General features: G+C 36.6%; 1 protein-coding gene across 1 annotated transcript; it reads left to right on the top strand.

Moving 5' to 3' along the window:
• Positions 1–5523: 5523 nt before the first annotated feature.
• On the top strand, positions 5524–13753 carry LOC309701859 (Fc receptor-like protein 5). The gene is made up of 5 exons (XM_082526170.1): positions 5524–5570; positions 5854–6117; positions 8847–9107; positions 12814–12942; positions 13560–13753. The coding sequence occupies exons 1-5, from the start codon at positions 5540–5542 to the stop codon at positions 13598–13600; spliced, it is 726 nt and encodes a 241-aa protein (XP_082382296.1). The 5' UTR covers positions 5524–5539; the 3' UTR covers positions 13601–13753.

Below are 13753 nucleotides of genomic sequence, written 5' to 3'. Positions count from 1 at the left end.
CTGTAAATACGTAACACTAAGTTTAAAGTCATCTTCTGGCTGGATCATTTCACTTTATAAAAGGCCTTCCCCAAAAGAAATGGAGAGAACAATAACAAATATAAGACAATCATCATCAGTAGGTTACTCAGCCTACCACATGCTCTCTTTTACCTCAACTGACATTGCTCAGCTGCAGGGAAGGGGTGACGGAGCAGGTTCAGGGGGTAGCGCCTGTAACTGACAGTTAAGTATTTTAATTATTGACTATTGCAGCATCGACAGCGATCAACTCGAAGGAAAATGACAACGGAGGCAAAAATTTCCTTAATATTTTGGGAACTTTATTCCACATCAACACGGGGCAAGACTTTTCCTCGTGGGTGCCATTTTTGTTGTGGTGGAATACTTTTTCTTCTTAGGGGCGTGATGACGCAGCATACGTGCCCTTACAATGAAACAGTGCCTCCTTGTGGTGACAACTAAAATACTATCTCTCTGTTAAACAACAGTAACCATAATGCAGTTAAACACACTGTACAACATGAGTACACACAATGAATATCTTAACATTAATGTTCCTCCTTTATCCTTTAATCGTGGGGCTTTCTTTTGAAATTTGCTGTAGCGGAAGTAATTCGCAGCACCTACTGAGTTTGTGGTGACACAAGAGCGGGGAAGCATGGGTGCACTGCAGGTTCTGGAGCATCATGGTACCAGTGATGGGAATAACGGCGTCACAAGTAACAGCGTTACTAATGGAGTGTGTAGTTAATGTAGTGTAGTGTTGTCTTGTGTAGTTAGTGTGTCATGCTGTCGATAGTTTTGTGTTGTGTGTCAGAACAATGAGGCGACTGCTGTCTCCAGGTAGAATACAGGAGTGATACACCTGCTGCTGTCAGACCTGCAGGCATCGGGCTGTGATGTTCTCCTTTATAGTGGACAGAAATTATTTTTTTGGAGTGGCACAAATAATTTGTGTGGCATCTTATTGAATGCAGAACAGCTCATTGTTCTGTAAATAGTTTGAAATGGTTATTTAAAAAATCAAGGTAAAAGGTAAATGGATGCAAATAACTTTGTTGTTTGCAAAACTTGTGCATATGATTTTAAAATTGACAATTTATATTTGCATTTAAAGTTATGAAATATGATTCATTAAACATGTTTGTGGTTGTTACAGTAAAAATGTAACTTTTTCTACTCGGATTTTATGTTTTTTTGTCTGATTTTGGATCAATTGTGTTAATACAGTATGTCAAAATGAAAACATAACTGTAAATTCAGACACATGAGGTTGTGCTGAAAAGAAGGCAAAGTAAATAGTTTTTAACCCTTTAAGACCTACCATAGAACCAAGTCCGCCAGAGCTTATATTATATTTTTACATGCTGTAGTGCCATTTTTGGGACCATTTCAAGTTGCTATACATCAATACAACTGTTATAGCCCATATTTTAATAATATGTATGCATTAAGTCCATAGTAACTACATTAATTGCAAAAAAGTGCAATAAACTACAAAAAAATTGAAAATCGTTTTTGTTTTGTTTTTTTACATATATTTCTACTTGGAGAAATTTAAGACATTTATCCCTCAAAACTTTAACAAAAAAGTTGCAAAAAATAGTTTACAACAACAGGAAATTTCTTTTGAGTGTCTTCATAGTTTTATTTTTGAGATACAGCAATTTTTATACACTGCAGGAAAAACGAAAAACAATCCTATGATGCAAATTTGCAAAGAAAACAGCAGGTGCATCAAAATAAACTATTTCCAGCAGTGCAATTCGAGTTCTAAACATTCCAGCAACTATTCAGAAAAGCATGAAGTCAAACATGACTTATAAAAACACCAGTATAGGCTTTTAAGGCCAACAAGTAAAAAACTACATTTTCTGCAAAATGACTGTCACTTCCGGTTTCGGGCAGGAAATGGCGGACATGCGATCGTTCGCACTGACGTCTTTTTCAATGTGGGAAGTGTTATAAACAGCTGATCGGATTGGCAAAGCGTGTTTCTGGAATATTATGTTTTTGTTGCTGGAAGCGCTTTTTATGCAGTTTTTGCAAAGCTATATGTGGAAGGAAACCGTGACCTAGGACAAGCTGATGGCATAAGATGTAAGTACAACTCCTCCAGTTTCATATGCAAAAAAAATTGTGCTAGCTTACGTGGTTCCGGTTCTACAGGGATTTAAAAATAGTTACGCAAAACAGAGCGTGCCCGCTCTGACCGGCTTTAAAGGGTTAAAGGTAAAATGTGGAGGGAAAATCAAAAGTAGTTAAAAATGGCCAATTATACCCTGGAGCCCAGAGGGTTAAACATTTTTTTAAAGTAACGCAATAGTTACTTTTCAAGTAATTAATTACTTTTAGAATATTATAACTCAGTTACTAACTCAGTTACTTTTTTGAAGAAGTAACTAGTAACTATAATTAATTACTTTTTCAAAATAACTTGCCCAACACTGCATGCTATTGCCTTCAAGCTGAACTTAAGGTTTTAAGGAATTCATGTAAGGTATTGGGTTAAATTACACCGAATTTCTTTATCTACCACTGAGAGGAGTAGCAGCTGCGAGGAACATGCTTTCTCCCGTTTGACTACAGCAGGCAACGAGGTGCGTTCAAGATTTCTCTGTTAATTTGAGATTCGATGAAATCGCCATAACCAGGCATTTGTGTTTCTACGCCTTTGTTTTGTTTTTGTTCACAGTGATAACAGTGTTATTGTAAACATGTCATATGATGGTTACGTTTTTGAATTCAATAAATATGTGTTACAAGCTAAGTAGTATTATCTTTTATATTTAAGAAACAGTGATGTTGCTGATTGTAATTGCTTTTGTTTGGTTAGTTATCACGATGATGACGACGCTGAGTGATCCTGTGGCTGAACGTTGAATAAATTATCTGTAAACAATTAGTTGTCCGCGTGGTGGTTGACAGGAGCAGCAGTGCCAGGCGAAGCTATTGACCACGACTGGCTGTGACCATCTAATCATTTCTCGCCTATTTCAGTACGAGCCCCTTCTGGACACCCAGAGGATGAGGAGCTGAGAGTGGACAGCTGTGAGTGCGGATGTAATCTAGCAACCCTGCGAGCCAACAGCCTAGAAAAGTAAACTTGCATTAAAGAACTGAACTCTGAAAGTGCTGTGTGTGCATCTTGCAAATATTTTTCAAGAAACTACTTTTGCACTCTCAATATATTTAAGTATGTGCACTCCTCCAGTGTGTGTAATTTTGAAACCTGTGATACACCTGCAATATACATAAATACAAATCTTCACTTCATGCTTATTTGTTAACACCATCTGGCAGATCATCTTCCAAATTGAAGAAGGATGTTAACCTTTGAGCAGTCAAAGTATACCCCAGCATCCTAAATATCCTAAATATAGTAAACAGAAAAACACATAATGACATTTGATTTATTTAATAAATATTCATTTATTTTTAGTCATTTCTTTTGTATAGAAGCCGTGCATAAAAAAACACCGATCATGGGATTCATGGGATGCAGACTAGCACCAAATGCAAATTCTGCCAACATTAGTCTCCTGCTAAAATCAGACAAAGACCCTGTATTTCCTACCAGCTGTAGACCAATATCCCTTAATTAATTAATGTTGACCTTAAAATAATTTGCAAATCTCTCTCTCTCTCAGATCAAGCAAAAACGTCATTGTTAAAAACTCCACACTACCATCTCACACCTGGAACCATAGGGGCATTACGCCAGGCTGCTTTTTGTTAACTTTAGCTCTGATTATAATATCATGCTCCAGGACAGACGAATAGTAAAACTGCTGGATATCAGACTTCCTTTTACCACCTGCCGCTGGATCAGAGACTTTTTCTCTGACTGTGTACAGAGAGTTAGAGGACTCATCTTTCCTCAGCCTGTACCTCAATACCATCAAGACAAAAGAGCTGGTAGTCGACTTAAGAAGGAGGAAGTCTGTTAAGAGATTCTTTTATCAAGCACTCAGATGTAATGAAATAACACTCAGACACTTTAGCAGTTTAACGTGCACGGGTGAGAGACTCAGGGGGAGACTCACACACCGTGGAGCAGCTCGCTGCCTTTATTTATACACAACAGGAAGCATACAAAAAAGGAAATATCATGGTTATCTTGTCAAGCAAGCAGGTGTGATTTCTCAAGAACTTTGTATTCTCTACAAGGTTGTTTCTTATTCTTGGGTGGCGGTTTCCTGCTGCTGACAATTAATGTGAAGGCAAACAGTGATAATGTGAAGGCAAACAGTTTCCGTTATAGAGTAGAGAGCCAGCAATTAAAATATGCAGCTGGTTGAGTACAAGAATATGCAGCTGTTTGAGTACAAGACAGAAATATAAACACTCTTAGCTGATTATTATATGAATAATAAAACCTTTAAAAACAAAAATACTCTGACAAAGTCCATGCTACGGCCCATCAGCATCAACGGCAAGTGCATGTAAAGGGTATCCAGTGGGCATCTGCCAGAGGTAGAGAATTGACTCAACCTGGGTGTCTGTTGTCTTATCGAGTCTGGGGGTTCACTGAATGTTAGAGTGGGTGTAATTTTTCTATCTGCGGTGGGGCAGGGGGGGCTTCTGCACTGTGGCTGCTGGGTCTTCTTTCTGCTGCTCTTCTCTGCTCTTTTCTGAGTGTGGGCCAAGATTGTCCCCGCCGTGATTCTCGTGCTCTGGGAGGCCTCTGGAGTGCTACACTGATTGTTAAAGCATAAGCCTTCAGGCAGGCTGGACTCGTGGAGCAGACAACACAGGTTTAGGAAAATGTGAACGTGGTTTTAATAGTTAAAGTGAGATTTCAATACAATGTTTGCTACATTGTTTTGCATCATGTTAAAGGTGCAGTCTTCAGGAACAGATGTCTGTTCAGTTTCTCATTAGGCCATTAAGCACAGGATCCTGGCTGTTTTTGTGCCTTTCTCACTAGCATGTTGGTGTTTGCAGTCCATTTGAGGCCCTCTGTGATGTGGATGCCCAGGAATTACTACTTCTTCTTCACTTCTTTGCCTTTAATGTGCATTGGTGTGTGTATCCTCCTTTCTCCGTAAGTCAGTGATCAGTTCTTAGATACTTGTTTATCTCTTTTTGCTACTTGGAAAATCATAAAACACAAGAAATAGAACTAAAAGTACATCTGGAAAGATATAGGACTATTAAAATAAAGCAGGAAGTACAGACTGTAATAATGAAGTGGCTAACATAAAGAGAAAAACTTGACAAATTATAAAATGACACTATGGAGGCTAGACTAAGCTAAAACAAAGAATCAAGTATAAATGAAAAGACAAAGTAACAGCAGAGGTAAAGAAGTTATGGACTTATAAAAAACAACAATTCACAGGCCATTATAATTTTAAGAATTTTTACATTTGCTTTTTTTCATGAAGCCCAGGGGATAGGTGTAGTTTATTTTATAACCATGTGAGTAATTTTGGGGGGTTGTGCTTTGTTGTTTCAATTCTCATATATGCTCAGGATGTGGTTTCATCTGGGTCAGGCTGTTGCAGTAGACTACAGACAACTCAGAAAGAGCATGGAAACGGCTTCACTCTGCCTACTCATCTGTAAGAAATTTGACTTTCATTAAATTACTATTTAATGTAGTTTGAAATTCCAGCACATGTAGCAATCATTTTCACCTGTAGAATAGCATGACAGAAATTGACTTCAGTCAATTTGTTTGGTTGGTGAAATACTACAGCTCCTATGCTTGGGGTCAAATTGAACGTATAAAGCTATAGGCAGTGTTCACAATACAATATAGTTTGCAGTAACAATTGTTAGTATTGTGTTGTCAAACTTTGTCCTACAAGATTTTTGGCTATAATTTCTTAATGGAACCCACAGCAGCCACGCTGAGTATCCAGCCAGACAGAACTCAGTTCTTTCGCTATGAAGCGTTCAGTCTCAACTGCGCAGTGCCAGGAAACTTTAACGGCTGGGCAGTGAGAAGAAACACCTCCATGGGGTTGCGTGTTTTATGTGAGGATGGCTGGGGTCGCCCAAATGGATCCTCCTGCATCAATAACAGAGCCTACTCAGCAGACAGTGGACTGTACTGGTGTGAGTCTGAGAAGGAATGCAGCAACACCCTCAACATAACAGTGAACAGTAAGACTGCAATTCTGAAATACTTGTTCTATACATTGAGTTTTAGAGCAGATTTGTCTCTGGGGTGATACCATAGTTCAATGGCTCCCAGTGATGCCTCAAGAAACAATATTTTCTACGGGTTTTGGGGATTTTCTTTCTCTTTGTGTTAGATCTGTGAAGTAACTGTGACCTATCAAGGTTGTATCCTGTCTCTTGCTCAATGTCAGTCAGATTAGACTCTGTACCAAATAAACTACCATCAAAAACTGTTTTTATTTACAAAACTAAAAAATGAAATGTATTACTAGCAATGCATGCTTAAAGCATGTGAGGGACCGAGCTGGATAGCAGGTAAATTTTAAAAGTGGCATTTTTTTTACCCAAAAGAATGTGGGTAAAAAAAGCCAAATCATTGTTGAGAGATCATCTGAACAGAAATAAACTCAAGCTTGATAATAACACAGGAAGCAAAAGTAATGGAGCAAACTAAAAGCAAAAAAGAAAAACTAACTAATTAACAGTTAACAGTTATTTTAACCCAGTGGTTCCCAGACTTTTTTTGCTGGGCCACCCTTTGTTTTACAAGAAAAATGTCCCCCCCCCACGCACACGCACAAACACATCCTCCAACCACACACACCCATATTTTGCTCCATTGTGGTTTCTTTCACACCTCAAACATTTAGTAAACAATTAAGCAAATACAAGTAACTTGCAATAAATTACAGGTAGTAATAAAATAAACTACTAACTCTTTTACGCTATGTCCACACCTACACGGGTATTTTTGAAAACGCAGCTTTCATCCACACGTAAACGGCGTTTGGAATCACCGAAAACTGAGATTTTTTTAAAACTCCTTTTTTGCGTCAAAGGTATGTGCCTTTTTTCACGTCACGCTGTGCGCCACGTTATTGTTTACCTGAGATGAATTGCAGATAGAGACAAAATACTGTTAATCTGACTATCTGCAGGTTTTACACACAGTTACTGTCCCTCCATTAACAAAGGCAGAGGCGTCACGTGTGATTATTTTACGTGTAGTTGTGTTTTTTTTCCTGTGTAATAATATTCAACATTGCTATCAATACATTTTTCAAAAAATGCCTCTGTGCAAAATGGGTTTAAAAACATAAATAGCTGTGGGATTCTGTCTGTCTGTGATTTGAACCGAGGGAACAAATCGTGGCAGGATCAGCCTGATATTATTTGTATCCCACTGTAACTTTACTGTAAAGAGCTAACATCGCCAAAATGTCAGGAGTAGTTAGTCATTACAACAAGTGTTTGTGAACTAAAAATCAAGAATGTGGGATCCTGTTTGTCCGTGATTTGAACAGCCCAGCGCTGCTCCCGACAAAGGGGAAAACCAATTCTGCAGGAGAGACCTACCTCAGCACTTGTGCAGGTGAAACCAAAGGGAAGATTTGCTTCACCATATTTTCTAGCCTTTGGCTTAGAATGAAGTTGGTTTGGAAACATATTCAGCTATGCGACATCTCCTGCTTTGCGTTTCTGTAGGCACCCGTGCTAGCAGTGTCCAAGCATTGTTTTTTTTCCTTTTCATACCGCACCCCCCCTGCCATGGCTCTGCGGGCCCCGCACTTTGGGAAGGTCTGTTTTAACCTAACATATATCACATTTGTATAACTAAAATTCTCTATGAAATGTCAGATGAAATACACAATATCTTTAAAAGAAATACATTTTCATGATGTGACAGACATTTGGTAGAGTCCAAATTACCATGTTTTGTGTCAGTCTTGTTTCTCAGGCCCCATTATTTGGAACCAGTTGCAGCCCATTTCCTGCATCCTCTCACACTATAGGGGGTGTAAGTAGTAGCCACACTTGTAGTCGCACTTGTGGCTTGTGAAGTTTTTCTTTTTTTTAAAAATAGTGAACAGTAGTACGCTTTTGGAAGCCCTCACCCAAAGCGGAGAGGTATATTAAGATCATGTTCATCACTTAGTGGAAAACTTACATATCGTATTTCAGTTTTAATTAGGTGTTGTTTACATAATTACCAAAATCCACTCAATATTTTTTCTCTTTCTTTTTTATACCAGTAGTCATAACAAAAACAACAAGAATTGTGCTTGTATCACAAAACACTAACATATATAAAAATGAAAAATAAACTTGTTTTGTTATTAAGAATCTTAAAACACACACGCACACACCAATCATAAAAGCATTTCCTGCACTGCCAGTGAGTGTGCTTAGTAAGTATCAACAGTGCAGACTCAGTGGCTTTATAAGCCATTTCCACTGAAAGTTTGTTGGTTTTGAACAGCACTTTATGTGGCTGAGGCTTTGCACAAATGCAACAAAGAAGTAAAAATGTTTAAGCGTAATTGTGGGATAGGAAATGTCCCTCTCTTAATTTTTTGTGTTAGCTGACCACATCAGCTAAACCTATTGTATAGAAAAAAATAATAAGTAATAAGTAAATAGGTAATTTGTCAATTTGTTAAATCAACCATATTAAATATACTAAAGTTAAACAAATGTAAGCACTAGAAATGAAACTTTGTAGCAGTAAAGGTCTGAATGAGCTATGCTGTCTGTCAAAGTGTCATAACATTGTTTGGCTAAATTCCTCAAAGTGGGAGATTCTTAAATATGCACTCTGCTTTTAAGTCTATATTTTCTCATTTTAACCTCTTTAAAAATATGTTTATGTTAGTAGCTCGATAGAAAAAAGAGCATATTGCAAACATCTGTGCTTTTTTTCTGTATTTTAGTTGGTGTGGTGATCCTAGAGAGCCCTGCGCTTCCCGTGACTGAGGGAGATAATGTGGCTCTTCGCTGCTCCTACAAGGAAAGATATGATGAGTATTCGTCGTCAGATTTCTTTGCTACTTTCTACAAAGATGATGTTTTCATTGGAAAGTATGCTAGAGGAGAGATGATCCTTAAAAATGTGCCCATGTCTGTCAATGGCTTCTACAACTGTGAACACCCTGAACATGGAAAGTCCCCAAAGAGCTGGCTGAGTGTGAGAGGTGATAATGATGTTTAGTTACATGAAATTTTTTGCTTCATGATTATATTTGCAATAGGACAATGAAATGTGTATTTCCAAGGCAAAGCTCTGTTGGAGACAAAAATTTCAACTTGAAAAATTCTCCCCTCGTATTTGATCAAGTACAAAACATACCTTGCAGAACTTACCATAGATGTATATTATGATCAATTGTGTCACAATCCATATACTAATAATCCAGTCAGAGCCTGTATTGCTGTGACCGTGATAGTTCACCTGTTATTTTGAGGTCTAAAGTGCTATTCTTGACTACTTTGAAAATATTCGCTGTAATGTAAACTGACTAAAAGACTCACCTTATGATGTTTAAAGCACCAATATGTCTAGCAAAAACAACAGCAATATTATTATTATTATTATTAACAACTTCATTTATATATCACTCTTCACAGGACAAAGTCCTTCACAATAATCTAAAAAAGATGTACGTATTATTGTACATACACAATAATGTGTACTACCAACAGTTTGAAGTGATATAATGTGATATACAACTATCACTGAAACAGCAAACTTTGTAAATAAGCAAACAACACTTCTCATTCTCTAAACGTTTGGCCACAGCTGTAGATTACACTATCAGTGCTTGTTCACTCTTGTCACATTAGTCACATTATATCACTTCAAACAGAGATGATCCAGTAATGCTGCACTAATGAATTAGACTAACTATTCACGTTAGCTAAAGTTATTAAGTCAGCTAAAGAGTTTGGATGCTGTGTAAGACATAAATAAAGCTAAAATACAAAGGTTTGGGCACCATTTTGCATGTTTCCCTACTGTAGGGGTCTCTGCAAGCATACAGAGGGGGTACTCTGACAGGGTACAAGATGACAACTTTGGAATTCTGCTAGAAACAGTCGATCATATTTGTTTGTCAAAGCTGAATCCAGGGCAAACTACGCTAAATTAGCGTTTTTAGCTAACAGCTACAATAAGCATAAAAGTTACCTTACGGCTATCATTTGTTAACATGACGCTTGTTCTTATACATGTAATACATTTATTACCAACCTGAGAGTTTATCCGCTGGTCATTCGACATGACGAATGACTTCTGAAGTCTTAATTCAGCTCAAGACGCTGTAGATTCCCGTCAGTAACACTTTCGGTCCGCTAGTAAAACGTAGTTCTATTAATCTGCGCTTGAACCGGAACCGGATGTAAGTTCCAAAAAACTGAATTTTGGAACTGAAATTGAATTGTAGAACTGAAACTGAATGGTGAGAAGTGAAACTGAAATTATTCGAGAGCTGAATTTTTAAAGGATAAAATGCAGTTTCAAAGCAAATCAATTCATTTTCAAAATATAAATTCAATTTCAATTTAGTGATGATCATTTTCAAACCATAAATTCAATTTCAAATTAGACTAATTCAAATTCAGTTTTCAGAAGCATTTATTCAAGTTACAATTCAGATTCAATCTGAGCAATTCAAATTCAAATTGAACTTATTCAAATTCAGTTTCTGTGGTCCTCGTACCATTTTGGGTCCCATTGACTCCCATTATAATCACATATTTTCGATATACTGTAATCCTGACATGTGATAATTTTTTTCTCGTGAATACCTAATGGATCTAAGCCTCAGGCTTCAAAATAAAGGAAAAATATGTTTTGGATCCAATGAGCACAATATTAGGTACAGCACCACCATAGACATTTTCAGTGGTTTTGAATGCAGGACATGGTTATCTTATTATGCAAAATACATGACAATAAAACAGCTGACCACCATAAAATAGTCTCGATGTAGTGGAACTGATATAAGAGAGTGGTGTGAATGTGATTGAGAATATATTTATAATATATATTACGGGTTTCCCCCCCCCCCACCCCCAAAATAAATAAATAAAAAATAAACAGGGGTCTTTATGACAATAAAGCTATAAAAACATAAAAAATATTTACAAATTTATGAAAAACTTTATATCTGTGGTTAGGTCTGAAGTTGTTTAAAAGATCTGATGTGAAAAAAAATGAAAAAACAATTCATAAAATTCATTGCTATATCACCTTTTGGATGGGGACCATTTTGGGTCCCGAGGGATACCAATGGAAGTATATTGCAAAAACTCTTATTGCTCCAAAAATAATAATGCATCCAAATCAATTCTATTCTGAATTCTTTACCTATCCAAGGCTCTAATAACCTCATGCCAAGTAGTTCCATTTGCAACTCATTTTTTGAAAATATTGCATATTATGGTTTTTTACCCCCCAAAGAAAATAAACAGGGGTCTTTATGACAATAAAGCCATAAAAACATAAAAAATATTGAGAAAATTATGAAAAACTTTATATCAGTGGATAGGTCTGAAGTTGTTTAAAAGATCTGGTGTGAAAAAAACTGGAAAAAAAATTCATAAAATCCATTGCTATATCACCTTTTGGATGGGGACCATTTTGGGTCCCGAGGACCATAAAAGGGTGTAAATTTGAAAAACTCTTATTGCTCCAAAAATAATAATGCATCCAAATCAATTCTATTCTGAATTCTTTACCTATCCAAGGCTCTAATAACCTCATGCCAAGTAGTTCCATTTGCAACTCATTTTTTGAAAATATTGCATATTATGGTTTTTTACCCCCCAAAATATAAACAGGGGTCTTTATGACAATAACGCCATAAAAACCTAAAAAAATGTAAAAAAAAATTAAGAAAAACTTTATATCAGTGGATAGGTCTGAAGTTGTTTAAAAGATCTGATGTGAAAAAAAATGAAAAATTAATTCATATATGATATTGCTATATCACCTTTTGGATGGGGACCCCTTTGGGTCCCAAGGGATACCAATGGATGTATATTGTAAAAACTCTTATTGCTCCAAAAATAATAATGCATCCAAATCAATTCTGTTCTGAATTCTTTACCTATCCAAGGCTCTAATAACCTCATGCCAAGTAGTTCCATTTGCAACTCATTTTTAAAAAATATTGCATATTATTATTTTTTACCCCCCCAAAAACAGGGGTTTTTATGACAATAAAGCCATAAAAACCTAAAAAATATGAAAAAAATTATGAAAAACTTTATATCAGTGGATAGGTCTGAAGTTGTTTAAAAGATCTGATGTGAAAAAAACTGAAAAAAAAATTCATAAAATCCATTGCTATATCACCTTTTGGATGGGGACCATTTTGGGTCCCGAGGACCATAAAAGGGTGTAAATTTGAAAAACTCTTATTGCTCCAAAAATAATAAAGTATCCAAATCAATTCTGTTATGAATTTTTTTACCTATCCAAGGCTCTAATAACCTCATGCCAAGTAGTTCCATTTGCAACTCATTTTTTAAAAATATTGCATATTATGGTTTTTTACCCCCCAAAAAACAGGGGTTTTTATGACAATAAAGCCATAAAAACCTACAAAATATGAAAAAAATTATGAAAAACTTTATATCAGTGGATAGGTCTGAAGTTGTTCAAAAGATCTGATGTGAAAAAAAATGAAAAAAAAATTCATAAAATCCATTGCTATATCACCTTTTGGATGGGGACCATTTTGGGTCCCGACGACCGTGAAAGGGTGTAAATTTTGACGACCAACCAAGAGTTAAATGACCTAGGGACAACACCTGTTAAAATAGAAGAGTTGCATAGCGGCCAATAGCAGAGAGAACATTTTTAAACAGCAAAACTCTTTTATTTCTTCCTTACAGCCAGAGCTCAGCCTTCAAGTGAGCCTCCTTTGATGTCTCTGTCCAATCTTGTGTCCACAATCCTGCTGTTCCTCCTCTACACTGCTATAGCTATGCTGTGCATATACACGTACCGAAAGTGGGCTCGAGGTAAGAGGATCTGTAAATATTCCGGTTTTAACAGTTTATTTTTTTACATTCTAGTTCTACTTTTTAAGCCTCAGAAATATTTGAACCCCAAATGGCTAATGATGTATCATTTAAAATTAGCGTAATTCAGATGTGTCTGTGTGTATGAGGGTTAATGTTTATTTTGAGTTGACCTATTTATAAGGAAACCATAGAGACCAAAACTGACTATTTTTAGTTTTTGTCAGTTCAGTCTGTCCAAATTGGTAAAAACTGGTCAACACCATGGTGATCAGACAAGATAAAAAGAGGCCAGCTTAAAGGTGTAAAACCAGTTCAATAACTCAAATTCTATAAGAAATATCAAGAAAGGTTTCTGGCTGCTGTCCACCTAGAAACAACTGTGGTTATTGAGGTGATCTCAGCGCTGTCTGTCATGACAACAACAGTGACAGAAATTAAAAGCTTTATGTTGAAATGACATGGCCTGCCTGCAGCCTCAGGGCAGATAATGTACAAGTGTGGCAAACTAGGAGCACAAAATAACTTTGGTTGTTGTTGTGTCAGGCTGCTTTTTGGGAATTAAATTCTACCTTCATAAAATATTCCATTACATAAAGGTTCTGTTCATCCTACAGCTCAAGCGGAGGCTAAAAGGAGAGAGCCTGATCATCTTTGACTGGACTATCTAGAAGAGCAATAACAATCAACATATTACTGGGATTAAGCAATATTCTTATTTTGATCCTTTTTTTTTTTTTAACATCTTAGCAGATATGTAATGCGTATATGCAGGCTTAATGACAATCTGCCACTTGGACTGAAAATTGAA

The sequence above is a fragment of the Aulonocara stuartgranti genome (assembly GCF_965226115.1).
Source record: "Aulonocara stuartgranti genome assembly, chromosome: 3".
Lineage (NCBI taxonomy): Eukaryota > Metazoa > Chordata > Actinopteri > Cichliformes > Cichlidae > Aulonocara > Aulonocara stuartgranti.
The sequence above is the reverse complement of the archived record's forward strand: the minus strand, read 5'-3'. Positions and strand labels throughout refer to the sequence as shown.

Bases quoted from the DNA above. Each gene is read 5' to 3' on its own strand.
- LOC309701859 (XM_082526170.1), top strand. From the start codon at position 5,540: ATGGAAACGGCTTCACTCTGCCTACTCATCT. The intron at 6,118-8,846 runs GTAAGACTGCAA...TCTGTATTTTAG, and splicing joins CCTCAACATAACAGTGAACA to TTGGTGTGGTGATCCTAGAG. The intron at 9,108-12,813 runs GTGATAATGATG...TCTTCCTTACAG, and splicing joins GAGCTGGCTGAGTGTGAGAG to CCAGAGCTCAGCCTTCAAGT.